Source organism: Lycium ferocissimum, chromosome 7, assembly GCF_029784015.1.
Source record: "Lycium ferocissimum isolate CSIRO_LF1 chromosome 7, AGI_CSIRO_Lferr_CH_V1, whole genome shotgun sequence".
NCBI classification, from domain to species: domain Eukaryota; kingdom Viridiplantae; phylum Streptophyta; class Magnoliopsida; order Solanales; family Solanaceae; genus Lycium; species Lycium ferocissimum.
Genome location: NC_081348.1, coordinates 19,380,400 through 19,398,948, shown reverse-complemented (window position 1 = coordinate 19,398,948; position 18,549 = coordinate 19,380,400). Strand labels below are relative to the sequence as shown.

At 34.4% G+C, this 18,549-nt stretch overlaps 2 protein-coding genes and 1 pseudogene across 3 annotated transcripts; all 3 read left to right on the top strand.

Annotated features, from left to right (window-relative positions):
- Positions 1 to 571: 571 nt before the first annotated feature.
- LOC132063650 (pentatricopeptide repeat-containing protein At5g18950-like) lies at positions 572 to 4,212 on the top strand (annotated as a pseudogene).
- A 526-nt stretch (positions 4,213 to 4,738) lies between these two features.
- LOC132063653 (protein ABCI12, chloroplastic-like) lies at positions 4,739 to 11,251 on the top strand. 2 transcript variants are annotated; one of them, XM_059456306.1, is made up of 5 exons: positions 4,739 to 4,873; positions 8,891 to 9,127; positions 9,732 to 9,896; positions 10,075 to 10,150; positions 10,583 to 11,251. In XM_059456306.1, exons 1-5 carry the CDS (start codon positions 4,751 to 4,753, stop codon positions 10,651 to 10,653), a joined length of 672 nt encoding a protein of 223 aa, XP_059312289.1. In that variant the 5' UTR covers positions 4,739 to 4,750; the 3' UTR covers positions 10,654 to 11,251. The 2 variants fall into 2 exon arrangements, with proteins under 2 accessions (XP_059312289.1, XP_059312288.1); XM_059456305.1 differs by lacking the exon at positions 4,739 to 4,873 and adding an exon at positions 8,497 to 8,643.
- Positions 11,252 to 15,414: 4,163 nt separating this feature from the next.
- On the top strand, positions 15,415 to 17,614 carry LOC132063648 (uncharacterized). Its single transcript, XM_059456301.1, has 2 exons — positions 15,415 to 16,236; positions 16,963 to 17,614. The coding sequence occupies exons 1-2, from the start codon at positions 15,702 to 15,704 to the stop codon at positions 17,040 to 17,042; spliced, it is 615 nt and encodes a 204-aa protein (XP_059312284.1). The 5' UTR covers positions 15,415 to 15,701; the 3' UTR covers positions 17,043 to 17,614.
- Positions 17,615 to 18,549: the final 935 nt, after the last annotated feature.

Sequence of the window (18,549 nt, the reverse complement as noted above, 5' to 3'; positions counted from 1 at the left end):
TTTAACTTTCCATATAATATGTTCAAGACCACAAAATTAAAAAGCATTTTTGTACATTTTACATATATTTAATTTAAGACCACAAGATTCGAAAGTCTTATTTATTTTTTTAAATTTTACATGTGATCAAAACTCGACAAACAAATAATGGCAATTTGCGGGGTTGTCCTTGACTGGGGTGGTCTTTAATTTTTCTACTTTGTCTTTGCAAATTCTGCCTTAAGGCAAAACTTGGGCCTTAAGGCAAAATTTGCATGGATAGAATTTGCAAAACTATTCATGCAAATTCTGTCTTAAGGCAGAGGGTAAAAATTAAAGACTATCAATTTGAGGGGGTAAAACTTAAAGACAACTAATTTGAAGGACAAAAATTAAAGCCCACCCCAAATGAAGGACAATCCACGCAAAAAAAAAAGTAATTGAAACGGATGGAGTAATTTTTTTGTGGGCCATAAATTTATATTTTCGCATCAAATATCCCATAAATTATGCTCCGCATGACTTTTGCCCTTAAAAAACTTATGCCCCACTAGACCTAAGTAGACAATATTTAAAGAGTAACCACATGCGGGAACCCTCCGTGCTAAAACTTGAAAGTAGGATTCTGTAAAGGCCCAATGATCGAAAAATAGGCCCAATTAAAGAGTGTTTTTTTAGGCCCAATAGGTACAGTTATCTGTCAATGCCCAGTGAAGCAGTGTCTTCTACCTCGTACTTGTAGCTTTCACACACTCGTGCAAAAATTTCACAATACCACCCTTCCATTCTCACCAATCAGCAAGATTCGTCCTATTTTTTTTTTAAAATCATTTTCTAAGCCTTAAAGCATTCTTCTTTCAAAGTTCCATTAAATCAGTCGACATATCGGATTCTACTGTCTTGTCAATACTTTGGGTCCGATACAGAAATTATAAAGAGTTTCAGATATGGGTGTGTAAGGATCAATACACTAGCTTTCCTTCTTCTAAGGCTACACAAGGGTAATTTTTTTCATTAAAAATGTATTCTTTCTTGCAGTTATATCTCATATTGCTATTCATAAATGTGTAAAAGAAGAGGCCTTTCATGTCAATTCATGTATTCAAGCTGTTTTTTTGTGCATTTATGGATACCCTTTTGAATTTTATTGAAGACTGCAGATTTTACAATTCTTTGCTGCATTTATATCTCACATTGCGAGTCATACATGTTTCTATGTGTTTTAATGAAGAGGTTTGTAAATTCATGTATTTAACTGAAATTTGTTGGCATTCTTGGACACCCATTTGTATTTTAATGAGGAATCTACTGATTTGAGATGCTTTCTTGCGTTCATGTGTTTAGCTAAAAAAGATTGGAATTTTTGGTGCCCGTTTGAATTTTATTTGAAATTCTTTATTGCATTTATATCTCATATTGCTATTTTTATATGCTTAAATGTGCATATGAAGAGGCATTCCAGCTAAATTCATGTATTCTAGCTGAATATTAGATTGGTATATCTGGATACCATTTGAATTTTATTGAAGAATTCGCTCATTTGAAATTCTTTTTTGCATTTGTATCTCATATTGCTATTTGTAAATTCTTATATGTGCATATAAATAGGCATTCCATGTAAATTCATGTATTTTAGCTGAATATGTGATTGGCATTTCTGGATAGTGGATACCCATTTGAATTTTATTAAACAATCTGCAGATTTGAATGGCTAGACCTCCATTTTTTGTCACAAGCCTGTGCACTCGCCAAAACATTAACTTCCCAATCCGTAACCTTAGCATTGCTGGAACTAGTAGCAGGGTTGAAGGTGAAGTTGCTGTGCAAAACCAAGATCAATCAAGTTCAGGAATCATCAAAGTGAGCAACCGAGCTTAACTGAGATAGCTAAAGATGTTTGCAAAGTCATCCGGACACGACCCAGATGGGAACAATCATTGTCATCTAAAAAATTTCCCACTGTTAAGTTTACTGATCCAAGATTCTATACTGAGGTTTTGAAGGCAGAAAAGAATGTTATGTTCTCGCTTCGGTTTTATTATTGGCTTAGTTCTCAAAATATTTTCGAGGGATCAGTTCTCTGATGAAGTAATATTTAGTGGGCTTGTACAAGCCAAGGCCGCCAGTGCAGCTAAATCTTTTCGACAAAATATGAATTTTGTGCCTCAACCTAGTTGTTTGGAGGCCTACATTGAGTGTCTTTGTGAAAATGGATTGATTGAGGATGCCGTCGATGTGTTTACTGAATTGAGAGGTGTTGGCCACTGTCCATCGTTGAAAATTTGGAATTCAGCCCTTTCAGATTCTATCCGAGCTGGAAGAACTGACATGGTACGGAAATTGTATGAGGCTATGACAGAATCTGGTGTTGAAGCAGATGTACATACGATTGGGCACTTGATTCAAGCATTTTGTATGGAGAACAATGTTCCAAAAGGTCATCAACTTCTTCGACAGGTCTTGGAAGCTGGGCATGCCCCTAGTAATGTAGCTTTTAATAAACTGATTTACGAAACATGCAAGAATAGAGATTACTTTTTGACTTGTCATCTCTTCTCCATTCAATGATTTCAACTAATCGTTCTATCGATATATTCACTTACCAGCATGTTATTCAGGGACTATGTGAAACGAGAAAAGGGCGTGAAGCTTTTCGGATATTTAATGATTTAAGAATAGAGGCTATGCTCCGGATATGGTTATGTATACAACAATGATTAATGGTCTTTGTAAAATGAAATTACTTGGAGATGCCCGAAAATTATGGTTTGAAATGATTCAAAAGGGATTCAATCCCAACGAGTACACATATAACACACTCATCCATGGGTATCTAACAACTAACCATCTAAGAGAAGCTGAAAGTCTTTATAAGCAAATGTGTGATAAAGGATATGGAAAGACCACAGTGACATATAACACCATGATTTACGGGCTGTGTCTTTATGGAAGAGTAGAAGAAGCTCACAACTTGTTCAATGAAATGGCTGAGAAAGGTGTTGCGCATGATGTAGTCACATACAATTCTCTTATTCAGGGTTTCTGCAAGGATGGGAAGATAGCTGAAAGTCTTCAGTTTTTATGTGAACTGTTAAAGCAGGGGTTGCAACCATCACCTGCTTCTTATACAGTGTTAATTGAGAAACTTTGTGAGGTCGGCCAGGTTTTGGAAGCAAAATCATTGTGGAACGATATGCAGGATAGAGGTGTCAAACCTGCAGCATCGACTCATGATTCTATCATACTTGGATTGATCAAGCAGGGACATGTAAAAGAGGGGGTCGATTGGTTGAGCAGTATGATGAAGAGTCGGCTCAGACCAAGGAGACAAACTTTTGAGAAACTGATTTATCATCTTTCTCAAGTAGACAAGTTGGATGACTCTTTATCCATTTTAGATAACATGCTTAGGTTAGGTCATGTTGCCAGAGAGAGTATTTTCCGTTCTCTGGTAAATAAACTTTGCAAAGATAATTCAGGTTTTCAGTGTGAAAAGTGTTGAACTTGATAAAATTTAGTTATTGGGAGTTTTCTGTTTTTTGGGTTGTTTCTGAGGTGTACAATATGGTTCAGTAATTGTTTTTCTTGTTTAGCTGTGTTCATGGGTTGTTTCTGATTGTATTTTATGGTTCAGTAATTGGGATTTCTTGTTTATCTGTTTTCATGGTTTTTTTCCTGGATTGTATTGTATGGTTCAGTAATTGGGGTTTCTTGTTTAGCTATGATAAAGACCAATAAAGGAAAATGTTTAATATTTGGTTCATCAGAGCAGTTTGTGAATAATGTTATCCTGTACATGTTTTTTTCACTATGCTAAGTGGATTCATAGAGCTGCATTTTGTGAACTATGCTACTCTGCTTTGATGTCTTTAAAATGCATATCTAGGTTTTAGCAATTGAAATTTTTACTGTCATTATCCGTTCTTTAGAATTGATGAACCCTGATCATGGGAATCCTAATATCAGATCTTTTTAATGAGTAGATTTTTAGCCAACCCCAACTTGTTGGATAGTGAGATGCAGTTGTTGTAATCAAAGGTTCTATAATTACTTGCACTACTTTCAGATTTTTTATTGTTAGTTGCTTAACATAACTCCAGACTCGAGGGTGCGTGATCGAGAAGGGCTGTACCTTTTTGTTTTTGATAACCGTGGTGTTCGGGCCAGCTTGCACGCACCTCGACTAATTCGGGATACCTGCCACCTCCCACCAGCAACAAGTACCGAGTAACTTTGTCTGCAAGGCCGAGTGACAGATGGGAATAAATCACCTAGTGTTTTGTCTTTGCTGAGATTTATACCTAAGACCTCATGGTGCTCAACTCACTTCATTGACTACTAGGCCACACCCTTGGGTGCGAGAAGGGCTGTACCTTCTACAAAGGAAGTTAATTTAAGAAATGAGATGGGGGTAGGTTGGTGTCAAGGGGTTAATATATTTGCTTGAGAGATGGGGCAATCTTTTGTTGCAGGAAGTGGATGTAGTATAACCCTTCTAAAGCTGCATGTTTTGCCCCATAGCATAATGCGATATTTATAATCAGGACTGCTATAGTTTTGTGGCATCTATTTTTCCACGAGTTCTTCAAACAATTTATTGCAAAAGTCTTAATAGTTTAGTATGTTTGGCATTTATTGCTTTCTTCTTCACAGAGAGGTTATTCTACAGTATTGAAAGAAAAGGTTTTTTATTCTTTTCCTCTCATCCACTATGTCATCTGCTCTGTAGTTGTCGAAGACTGATTTTATTCTGGATCTCCGTTTCTTGGTTATGCAGGCATGGCTCTTTACTCTGGTTATTTTACCGGCAAAATCGATTGTAATCATGCGTTTGTCATTGGTTGCGTACTTAGCTATACTATCTATTTTGGTCCAGCCTGCACAAGTGTGGAAGGTAAGTTTGGTGTAGATACGACTCATTTAAACTGAATATTAAAACTGAACAATTCATAAAAAGAAATCTTTCTGTCGGATTCCATGTATTCTATATCTACTTACATTACCAATGGTCAATTATTGGAATATTAATGCTTTTCATGCTTCAAATTATTTTTCCATCGAATTCTGATGACTTATGGAGCATCTGCCTTGTTTGCTTCTCTACAAAAATTTTCAATGCTGGAGAATTCCCTTGTTGATTGTCTAATGTGGTTACAGGATCAACTCGGGAAAGTCGCACTGCTGTCGGGATCTTATTTATAATGTTGGGCCTAAGTACTGACAATGCACCTTCCCTCATCTCTTCAAGAGTTCCCCCACCTTCAATGATGGGATTACCACCTCTTCCTGCGTCTTTGGAAGGTTATAAATATGTAATCTTGAAGCTGGGGTCATTACAACTCACCAGAAAGGGCTTGTCAACCGCTACTTCATCAGCATGTTTAACCTTCACTGTGAGTACTGACTTCCCATTTGTTGTCGAGTCCACATAGCAAATTAGTTCTGTACTCCTACTAGCGGGATCAAGGTACACTTTTCAAATGGAAACAAATGGTTACTTTCTTAATCATCTAAAGAAATGGTTGCTTTCTCATCTAGTTAATGTGAACTAGTTTCAGTCAGTTAATGTTTAAGGTCAAACTTGAAGATCTTCCACCTTTAGTCTAAAATTCTTTACATGCAGCTTTAAGAAGAAAATTACAGTCTAGCCATTCTGTTTAAGTCAACTTGTATAAAATTCAGAATCTTTTGGATTTCTTGGTGAAGTCGTTGGAAATTTTAGGTAATATAAAACTATGGACCGAACTGTTTGAGCAGTGAATTTTCTGGATTTGAGTAGCTATACAAGGAATTGACAATTAAAGAAATTTATTCCTGGATATTGCGTTATTTCCTCTGGACTCCAATATTTCTGTTCGCATCTGAACTCACAAGGAAACAATCAACATTAAGTGATTGCAGGCTTGTTTGAATTTAACTCTGGTTCTATATTAGCTCTCATTTGATTAAAGATCTTCCAAAGTGCAAGTGTATTCCTATCAACCACAACACCGGAGCAGATAGCTTTTGCCTTGCGGTGGTTTATATCCCCTTTGCCCAACCTTGGTGTCCCTGTTGCTGAAGTTATCCTTACTCTCCTGCTCTCCTTGAGATTTATCAATCTTGTGTTTGATGAGGTGAGTGACGGTTAATATTTTTTATTAAACTCGATAGAGACGGAGTCATTGTTATGTAGAATGCACTGATTATAGTTGGCAATAGTTTGAAAATTCTTCAGGAGAAAAAGAAAGAAGGAAAAAGGAAACAGTTCTAAAATTCTGATTCTTTTTGGTACTAATTCTGGCAGGTCCGAAACGTTGCTCTTGGTATTGTATCTTGTAGGATTAATTGGCAGCAGTTGACATCTTTGGAGACATTAGATGGTTAGTGTAACATCAAAGAGAACCTAATTCATTGCATTTTAATACACTGACCGATAACTCTTCGCTTCAACGTTCTTTTGTCTGTGAAAGTGTTCTTCAGTTCACTCCAACTGAGTAAATCAGTTACTATGTTAACACTATACACAGAAGATACACGATCTCATAATAGTTCAACTCTTTTCCCTAACTACATAAATTGCCTTGCAAATGATAAAGTACATATGATGCTGCTCCAATGTTGTTACCATTTCTCAACTACCGAAAAATGTCTGCTTGGTCTACGTGCCAATAAACGCAAATCCTTTCATACTGGTCAAATGCTGTTCCATTCTTAAATTTGTGAAACCCTCATCGTTTCCCTACAGTGATTTTATCCTAAAGCTATTGCTTTCTGCTCTCTAAGATACCGGATTTGATCTCTTGCAGATTTGCTTTCAAAAACTCTCTGGTTCCTTTCTTTCCACACAAACCAGCATATGCAGGGAGCGGGGATTTGTGTCCCAGATCTTCTTTGTCCCTTGGTTTAGGACTTTGTATTACCAGCATTGCATTAATTCTTGTGCTGTTCTTGGCATTGCCCACTTAACATTGAAAATAGTCAGGAATAGTTGCTATAGATGTGCTATTACGGGACAGTGTACGAAGAGATGATTTACAATCTCTTTATTCAGACAAATGACATGTAGTCTTCCCTCTTCTCTATAAATTATCCTGGGCAAGGGGCAGCTTCAGGGTCCAAGGTCAAGCAGCAAAATGCCTCTGTCTGGTGCTTTGGTTCTCCATATTTTCCCCATGGCTAGGTTCCTATTTCAGCAATAGAAGAGATCAAACACTTGTAGTAAGAGTTAACAGTGAAAGATCTAGTTGTTTGTAGCTCCCATACTAGTAAGTCTGGCTTGTCTTCTAGGACTGGTGCTGTTTCCACAGCTGAAACAGTTGTAAGTTCCTCCATTTTCCAATCATTGCACCTTCTCTTAAATTTGATGTCCCCCTATTGACCTGTTTTAATTGAGAGGCACTTTCAATTGCATCATTATTTCTTCTCTTTGCTGGGTATGTAGGAAACTGCATTTACTAGTCTTTTAACAGTGATGGGTAATTCAGGTTTTCAGTGTGAAAAGTGTTGAGCTTGATAAAATTTAGTTATTGGGAGTTTTCTGTTTTTGGGGTTGTTTCTGAGGTGTACAATATGGTTCAGTAATTATTTTTCTTGTTTAGCTGTGTTCATGGGTTGTTTCTGATTGTATTTTATGGTTCAGTAATTGGTTTTCTTGTTTATCTGTGTTCATGGTTTTTTTTTTTTTTTTTTTCTCGATAATATTGTACGCTTCAGTAATTGGGGTTTCTTGTTTAGCTATGTTAAAGACCAATAAAGGAAAATGTTTAATGATTGGTTCATCAGAGCAGTTTGTGAATAATGTCATACATGTTTTTTCACTATTCTAAGTGGATTCATAGAAGTGCATTTTGTGAACTTTGCTGCTCTGCTTTGATGTCTTTAAAATGCATATCTAGGTTTTAGCTATTGAAATTTTTATATTATCCGTTATTTATTGGTATAGTTGTAGAATTGATGAACCCTGATCATGGGAATCCTAATAACAGTTTTTATTTTGTAATGAGTAGATTTTTAGCCGACCCCAACTTGTTTGATAGTGAGACGCAGTTGTTGTAGTCAAAGGTTCTGTAATTACTTGCACTACTTTCAGATTTTTTATTGTTAGTTGCTTAGCATAGCTCCAGACTCGAGGGTGCGTGATCGAGAAGAGCTTTACCTTCTACAAAGGAAGTTAATTTAGGAAATGAGATGGGGCTAGGTTGGTGTCAAGGGTTTAATATATTTGCTTGAGAGATGTTGGGTGTAATCTTTTGCTGCAGGAGGTGGATGGAGTATACCCCTTCTAAAGCTGCATGAGTTGCCCCATGGCAAAATGGAATATTTATAATCAGGACTGCTAAAGTTTTGTGGCATCTGTTTTTCCATGAGTTCTTCAAACAATTTATTGCAAAAGTCTTAATGGTTTAGTATATTTGGCATTTATTGCTTTCTTTTTCACTAAGAGAGGTTCTTTTTCAGTTTTGAAAGAAAAGTTCTTTTATTCTATTCCTTTCATCCACTATGTCATCTGTTCTGTAATTGTCGAAGACTGATCTTACTCTGAATCTCCATTTCTTGGTTATGCAGGCATGGCTCTTTACTCTGGTTATTTTACCAGCAAAATCAAATGTAATAATGCATTTGTCATTGGTTGCGTACTTCGCCATACTATCTATTTTGGTCCAGCCTGCACAAGTGTGGAAGGTAAGTTTGGCGTAGATACTACTTATTTAAAACTGAACAATTCATAAAAAGAAATCTTTCTGTGGGATTACGTGTATTCTATATCTACTTACTTTACCAATGGTCAATTTTGGAATCTTAATGCGTTTCATGCTTCAAATTTTTTTTCATCGAATCTGATGTCTTATGGAGCTTCCGCCTTGTTTGTTTCTCTACAAAATTTTCAATGCTGGAGAATTCCCTTGTTGATTGTCTAATATGGTTACAGGATCAACTCGGGAGAGTCGCACTGCTGTCGGGGATCTTATTTATAATGTTGGGCCTAAGTACTGACAGTGCACCTTCCCTCATCTCTTCAAGAGCTCCCCCACCTTCAATGATGGGATTACCACCTTTTCCTGCATCTTTGGAAGGTTATAAATATGTAATCTTGAAGCTGGGGCCATTACAACTCACCAGAAAAGGCTTATCAACCGCTACTACATCAGCATGTTTAACCTTCACTGTGAGTAGTGATTTTCCATTTGTTGTTGAGTCCACATAGCAAACTAGTTCGGTACTCCTAGCAGCATCAAGGTACACTTTTCAAATGAAAACAAGGTACACTTTTCAAATGAAAAGAAATGGTTGCTTTCTTAATCGTCTAAAGAAGTGGCTTTCTTTCTCATCTAGTTAATGTGAACTAGTTTCAGACAGTTAGTGTTTAAGGTCAAACTTGAAGATCTTACACCTTTAATCTAACATTCTATACATTCAGCTTTAAGAAGAAAATTATAGTCTGGCCATTCTGTTCAATTCAACTTGTATAAAATTCAGAATTTGTTGAATCTTTTGAATTTCTAGGTGAAGTCATTAGAAATCTTAAGGTAATACAAACACATGGACCAAACTATTTGAGCAGGGAATTTTCTGGATTTGAGAAAGCTGTACAAGGAATTAGACAATTAAAAAATTCATTCCTGAATATCACATTATCTCCTCTGGACTCCAATATTTCAGTTCTCTCCTGAACTCATGAGGAAGCAATCAACGTTAAAGTGATTGCAGACTTGTTTGAATTGAACTCTAAGTAACACTCTGATTCTAAGTTAGCTCTCCTTTGTTAAAAGATCTTCCAAAGTGCAAGTGTATTCCTATCAACCACAACACCGGAGCAGATAGCTTTTGCCTTACGGTGGTTCATATCCCCTTTGGCCAACCTTGGTGTCCCTGTTGCTGAAGTTATCCTTACTCTCCTGCTCTCCTTGAGATTTATCAATCTTGTGTTTGATGAGGTGAGTAATGGTTATTACTTTGTATTAGATTCAATAGAGACGGAGTTATTATTATGTTGTCTGCACTGATTATAGTCGGGGTATAGTTTGAAAATTCTTCACAGGAAAAGAAAGAAGGAAAAAGAAAAAAAGATAACAGTTCTAAAATCCTGATTCTTTTTGGTAATAATTTTGGCAGGTACGAAACGTTGCACTTGGTATTGTATCTCGTAGGATTAATTGGCAGCAGTTGACAACTTTGGAGACAATAGATGGTTAATGTATCATTGAAGAGAACCTATTTCATTGCATTTTAATACACTGTGGTTCACCAATAACACTTCACTTCAACGTTCTTTTGTTTGTGAAGTGTTTTCTTTAGTTCACTGCACCTGAGTAAGTCAGTTACTATGTTAATACTTTACACAGAAGATAACAGGATGTCATAATGGTTCAACTCTTTTCCCTAACTATTAAATTGTCTTGCAAATGCTAAAGTTCATATGATGCTGTTACAGTGTTGTGACCATTTCTCAACTACAAAAAATGTCTGCTTGGTCTATGTGCCAATAAATGCAAATTCTTTCATACTGACCAAAAGCTGCTCTATTCTTAAACCTGTGAAACCCTCATCTTTTCCCTACTGTGATTTTATCCTAAAGGTATTGCTTTCTGGTCTCTAAGATACCGAATTCGATATCTTGCAGTTTTCTTCACATATATTCATCGGATATTCAGAAATATTTTAGTTCACGCAGAGCAGATATCTCAGGTGTGAACTTTATAACATGATGTCTTATTTTAGCATTTATTTATCCATCTGATCCTTCTCTGTGTGTTTTGGTTCAAGTGGGTGATAATTTTTGTCTCTTTTTCTCTGTACTCTACAAGAGTGTCACTGTTAAATGTTTCATTCTGCATTGTGAAAAAGATGAAAGTATAGTTGCAAAAACAAATGTCAGTACGTGGAAAGGGACAAACTTCATACTGACATGTGAAACAACATCATGACTTGAAATATGGACATCTTGTGATGGGCTGACCATCAGTACTAGCAACAATTTATTGAGGCCAACATATGAGTGCTTAAGATACTTAAAAGTCCTAGAAACAGGTTTGAACTCTATCGTGCCATTGTTAAGAGGCTAGAAAAGGAATAATGTGATTCCAATTCATATTCTTAGCAAGCCCTACAGAATCAGATCTCTTTTATGTCCAATGCATATAAATCTGGAGACGTGTAGATCTAATATAAGATAAAAAGCAATAAGCCACTGAGTTTTCACTTGACTGAGTCGATGCAATGCTGATGGATGTAAGAATATTAGTTCACTGCATTGTATTAGTAACTTAATTGTAGCAGCTTGTGGTTGTCCTTCTCGTCTCCTAAGAACAGGATATCTGTTTGTTTCACTAGATTTTAGTTCTTCTCTCTTTAGGTTGTACTAAATGCACTACTTGAATTTTTGACCTCATTTGCCTCATAGATTAAACTTTAAGGTCAATAAGTTTTAGTTTTTTCCATTGAAGATTTGCTCATGGGACAAGAGAGGGTTAAAAGTAGAAGACCATCTATTTTCAAAATTGGTGTAATTTACTGAAATGAATGAGGAGGTGAGGAAATGAAACTCCTTTCAAATTAAACCCGCATATCATATGAGTTTCTATGAACCAACTAGACGTGCAGTAAATAATAGTCAAACTTAATATGTGTTCTTTATGTGCTTTTGTTTTTGTTTGGTACAATACCAGCAACCTTGATACAATAGTTAAATTATACATAGGAAAAAAGCACATCATCTTGTGAACTTGGCGTTTGCTTAGATTAAATCTTAGATATTGTATTTCATAGTTCATATCTTCTAGTATAATAGAATATAAATCAAATAGCAGTTTTAAAAATATTAACAGAAAAGAGTCAACCTATTAAATTTAACTTTGTTTATGTTTTTCTGTTTTGTTGTTTATAATTTTTAGAGAGATCTTTCGAGAGCATAACCAACAAACAAACTTTCCTGCATGGATTGTTGAAAAGGAAATTTTAATATCTATATTGGAAAAAGTTAAAGGCTACTGCTTATAATTTTTTTTTTTTTAAAAAAAAAAAAAACAAGGGAAGGAGCCTAACATAAAATACATATACAATGAACTCATAAATAAATATGATAAATTGATGATGAATCATACATGCATGAAAAAGATAATATACTGCCAATTGTTGGAGCTGAATCCATATTTTTTTATTCATGAGAAATAAGTCATTCACTAGACTTTTTCATTATTCGTACAAGGTAGTAAAAACAAAGAAAAAGGAAAACACGAAGAAATTAAATGCTGAAATCACATGAAAACATTAATGCATAATATGGATTTGGTAGCAGAGAGTTCATTCACTGCACACTAACTTCACAAACATATGTATTCATCATTATATACTGGCGAGACGCGACAAGTGCAACAAACCCAACAATCGCTGCAATGGACGTTCGAATTGCAAAGTCTCCCACAAGTATTAAGTTGTGGAAGTAGTCTTCCCTTGATTCCTGAGATATCGTAATCAGTGTCTCGTGCAGCCATGACTTTTGTGTTTGAGAACCACGACACATGAACTGCAATATTTCATCACATCAAATAAGGAAATGACTAGTGAACTACGAAAATCAACATTTAAATTAAACGTGATGCATAGCAAACCATGCATATGAAGTTGGCTGTATATGTATCTACATATAGTTACAAGCAAAATAATGTAACAGTTCAATTTAAAGATAAATAGAAATGAATACTAATTAGCACCTGCTATGAAAAGAGTAGTCAGAATGAAACTAAGCTTCAGCAACGCCATGTTAAGAATGACACTTTACACTTTATGACTATTTGTGTGAGGATCTCATTTCTTTCCAAATGTCGTAATTTATAGACCTCGAATATGATTTTAGCTCTCGAGCATGTGCTAAGGTTGCTTCTCTTTCCTTTTTTCCTGTTTTTTTTTTATAACTTTATATTGGGGTCAACTCTTGGAAGAACTAGTCTCCTTTTTTAATTTGAAAACAAGCATGTGCTAAGGTTGCTTCTCTTTCCTTTTTTCCTGTTTTTTTTTATCGACTTAACTTTATATTGGGGTCAACTCTTGGAAGAACTAGTCTCCTTTTTTAATTTGAAAAAGAAAAAGTTTCCTTTTTTAATTATAAATGAAATATATTACTGAAAGTTCCCTTTACTCTTCCACTTCCCAATAAAAGTATCTAGAATAAAATTTATTGACTAAGAAGTACATTGTAAAAGAAATTACAGTTTTTAATAATCTTTATAAAAATGACGATCTGACCTGATTTACAACTGTTATTGTTTCAAGATGCATGTGAAAATTTATGATGACTTTAATGATGCAATCCATAAGATTATACATATGGCTACTAATAATTTATATTGAAGTTGTCAAGCTTGATTGAAGAAAAAATATTACTTTGTGTTATATAACTAGTGAATTTGTTTGTATTTTGTACAATCGTACTTATGTAAATCTATGAAATATCTTTTTTCTAATCAAGAATATTTCAATCAAATAACATCTCTCATTTTAAATGCATATGTCAAATATATCCAAATTTATTATATTGAACGAATGTTACAATTATATATTAAAGATATTAAGGTAGCTTCGTCACAATCGTCTTTTTTTTTTTTTCCAACACCTTAGGCACAATCTAAAGAGTACTCACCTAGCTACTATATATTTTTTGTATTTTTCCAAGTTTGATGATTTATATTATCCTTAATTATATCAACTATAGAGTTGAACTCTTCTATCACATGTAGACTTGCGCACATCATCTAAATTAGTTAACATATTAAACCATGTTTTGTACAATGTTGAGCCATCTAATTCACAAATCAAAACACTCTCAATTCATGTATTCATATTGAGATTCAAATATTTCCTACAGCTCCATGAGCATAAATAGCTATTTTCAATGTTCGCGTACTACTTGTTTGGATTTTAAATTTTTAGTTAGTATTTGTCATTGTTGTTTCACAATTTTCAACGTCCGTGCTTTTATTTGCATTCTTTGCTGGACTCGAACTGAAAACATCTTAAACTTCCCAATTGGATCATATTGAGTTGCACCACATGAAATGACATATGTACGAAATAAATTTATAATTTCTTATAAAACCCATATATCATTAGTAGGTTCCTTCCAACCTCTCCACCCCCTTCCTTTTATTGAGTGAACAAAGGGACCGAGACAGGTTATTTCTTGGGTCATTTGCACTTTTGTCCCTATTTTGTTCTAGTCTTTAACTTTTGTCCAAACAACTATTTCGCGGGACATAAGTTTATATTTCGCATTATTATATCCTAAAAGTTATGTCCCGCACCCCTAAATTCAATTTTGAAGGGTGAAAAAAAGATCATCCACGTTTGAAGGCCAAAATTAAAGATCAACCCATTTGCAGGACAAACCTTGCAATTTCTTCCATCGCGGAGTGGTTCACACCTGTGCCAAGCATATTGGAAAGAGAAACATGGTAGGTCCATTCCTTGCCCAAACTTTGTTATCGAAAAGTCATTTTTAGGATTCCTATCTAAAGAATTTTAAGTAATTAAAAGTTACTCCTATAAAGTTTTTAAAGTTTAATCACTTTGAAACTAATTTTAGACAGTAATTTGGTCTAAAGTTGAAATTGAGGGTTTAAAATTTTAAACTTTAGGTTTTTCGGTTTGAAGTTTACTCAAAGGTTTGAAGAAGAAGAAAAAAGAGAGAAGCAACATCTAGCAACAACATGAAGTTTGCCAACTTTAAATATTTTTTAAACATGGGACACGTTTTAGATATATGAGTGGCTGTGCAATGAAGTAGGCTTTACAGTCGACATTTGAGATTGAGTAGCTTGGAGCACTTTTGCAGGGATTCTTATCTGATAATTAAACAGAGATTTCCGTTATGTAAAGTATCCTACTCACGAAATTAATGACACTTGGATTCCTTCATAAATCTTGCTGCAAAATTGATGAAATGCTAAAAACAACAAGAGTTTATTTTGTTTGGAAGACAAAAGGTTTCTAATTGGAGTATTTAAACAAGCTTATATATCGCTACCATTTAATCATGTATACTAAGGTAATTAATGGATCTAAATACTTAATTTATGTTGCAGTCCTATTGGATACAAGCAATAATATTAATTTAATTTATATAAACAATTTCTTAAAAGACAAAACACTAATAAATTATGTAAATTAATTAGAACAACCATAGAAAAAGATTCTCTAAACAACGGCAAAAGCATATCCCCAAGCCAACAGAAAAAGTTTATACTATAAATAACAAATTTGTCGTCCATCGCAAGGATACTTTTTTCTTCAATGTAACGACTAACGAACCATTTTTCATGCAAAAAAAGTACAAGTTTAATTATCTTCAATGCCGTTGCCCGTTACAAATGAATGGAAGGGCCGCAAATAATGGATGTCCTCTAGTAATCCCCCATTAAACTCTTCCTAAACCTTAGTGCATGCCATTTTCCTCCTTTACAATACAATAAAACCAGAATTTCCATTTTCCTTAAAACAAATTAAAGCCATATATAGCCCACCGACCCTTCTCTTTCTTGTTCATCCCACACATTTTTAACGGCTAGCCAAGGCGGTCAATTTCTAAACCGCCATGGCAGCCTATTCTAATATCCATCATCCTAATTCACCAGAAGTCTGATTATCCTAATAATTGTATAGCTATTTTATTTGGATTATCGTTGTTATTGTTATTGTTAAAATTTTCTTGTAAGTGATAAAGTCGAATCTTGATCTGAATATTCAACATGGGAGAGTTTATTAATACTGATCGTGTGGACCAAAGGAAACATTTGTCATCATCGTCTTCGAGTGAATTATCAGATCAATGCGACGAGTTACAACGTTTAGAGGACGCACCACCCTTTTGGAGGAACCCTAATAAGAGGTTATCAAAACAACGTTCCATGTGTGAGATTCCACGTGATATTGCATGGGAGAAACGACGTCGTCAATTTCTCCATCAAGAGAGGAAAAAGAATATAATTGGGAATCAAGACCTTGAAGATTTGACCGATGAGGATTTGAATGAACTAAAAGGTTGCATAGAATTAGGGTTTGGATTCAATGAGGAAGAAGGGCAGAGGTTATGTAACACGTTGCCGGCACTTGATCTTTATTTTGCAGTGAATCGCCAATATTTGACGAGCCCTATGTCTTCACCGGGTAGCAATAAAGGTTCATTGTCATCTCCAGGTTCGTCGAATTCTCTTGGAGGAAGGTCATCTTCATTTGGGAGCCCTAGGAGTGATCATGTTGATGCATGGAAGATTTGTAGCCCAGGTACGTAATTAGGCTTCTAACTCTTGATTATGCTACTTAATTATGTAGGCTAGATAGGATTATTGTAAATCATATTACTTTGACATAAGAAAAGAATGTGATTATTAATGCAATAATTTGTTAGTTAAGAAAAAAAAATACTTTGCGAAATTGTCATACGGGCATGCACAGAAAGTAAAGAAATAGTCTTTGGTTATGCTGCTCATGTAGTCTAGACTAGATAGCATGATTGTAAATCATACAACTTTGACATAAGAAAAGAAGGTGATTATTGATGCAATAATTTTTTATTTAGTAAAGAAAAACAAACTTACGGAGTTTTTTTGTTTGGGGGTAATCAAACTTACGATGTTGTTAGTATATAGTAATAGTGGTACCGTAATGAAAGTCAAAAATTCTTTGTAATAACATGTTAAATTGTGTGACTACTTCATCTAAAAAAGAATACTTTATTTATTTGATTATATTGTATCTTCAACAAAAACATTTTGTGTGCAGTATGCATTTCATAAGACGTTAGCTTTTCATATATGTACAAACTTGGTTTCTTATATTCCATGAAACTTTGGTGATTGTGCATCTAAATTATTAAGTTGAGCTTATTACAATCCATTAAAAAGTTGTAGAGACTGATCAGGTCAACTTTCACAGCTTAAATAGTGCTACTACAATTAATTTATGGTGTAATTAGTTTTGCTGGTAATAATATCTATAAATAATGTGCAGGTGATGATCCTCAACAAGTTAAGACAAAGTTGAGGCATTGGGCGCAGGCAGTGGCTTGTTCCGTAAAGCAGTCTTATTGAAGGGATGGAGATATATGGGACTACATTAGTAGAACCATAGTCAAAATTAAACGTGGTGTCTAATTCAACAACAAAAGGATATGCTTCTTTTTTCTTGATCAGTCGATGATATTAAAGGCACAGCGCCTTTCTGATTTGTGTGTCAAGGCAAGGAGAAGTAGCATCATTGGTTTAAAGAGATATCATAGTTTATGATATTCATTGTTCTTGAAACTAGACACCAAGTTTTGACTATGTGTTTTCTACTTAAAATGTACATATATAGTCATGACTTTTGTCGGACTGAAATTCATGCGCCAACTGAAACCGTGTAAAACAGAGAAGATCCTGATTAAGCTTGTTGCTAGAGAAATTGCTTTTGAAAAACTTAGTCTATAGAGCTACATAGCTGTAGGCGGGCAATTTCGGCACTATGATATATTTAGTTAATTGAGGTACCAAGGATTTTAACTTATATGCAATCGTAAAGTAAATATTTTGTATTTTGATCTTTTACTGATGATTGCTTCCCTTTTCTAAAAACTAATTTGTTAATGTGTTTGTATAGAGAATTATTTGTAATTGTCTTTTAATTTATTTGATCCAATGGTAATGTAAAGCTTTTATACACCATTTGAGCATACAACTTATATTCCGGAAAGGGGGCTCGTTTGGGATCAAGATCCTATATATATGTTTGATTACCCATATTATGTTTGAACCCAAAGAGCCCATATCATTGAAGTATTTGAGCTAAGATAACTTTGCCATCCGTTTCATTAAACTATTCGAAATGGACAATATTACCTCTGTTCTCTTCATTTTTTGGGCTTCGAATGTGTGAGGAAAATATAATAACAACAATAAGAAAATAAATAGTACAAATACTTACAAGTTTTCACAAAAAGAAACTATAGCATGCAGTTTTTCTTTCTTTCTTCTCGTTCCTTAAGTATTAGGCATGAGTTATTCTTTCTGAACATGAAATCATGTACCTTTTCTTATAAAACTATTTTAAAATTTTATTTTCTATATTAATAATAATATGATAAAAGAAATTCAGTTCGTATATCTTAGTATGTTATATTACTTATAATAACTTTATAAGGTCATCTTAGGCATCGATCGAGGATATAATAGTTTCGAAAGGAAACTATAAAATAAACGTTTAATTGATAAAATTAATATTGATAATCAAACTTTATAGTACATAAAATTGGCACTCTATAAAATTTGTCATTTGAAATAGCTATAGCAATCTCATAATATCTCCAATATAATTTTTTGGTCGATTCTGCACTTATCCCAAATCTTAAACATAAGGCAAAATCGTCCCATTTCTAATAGTTCGCAAAATTGGCATTTTTCCCCCTTAATTTTGAAGGAATCGTTAGTGGAAAGAATATTTTAAAACTATTTAACATGGTGAAAGGTTTTTTTTTTTTTTTTTTTTTTTTTTTTACTTGAAAAACGAAACAGAAAGGGTGGGAGTGCTCGTACGGTCATTAGCTTCGGAAAAAAATTATGT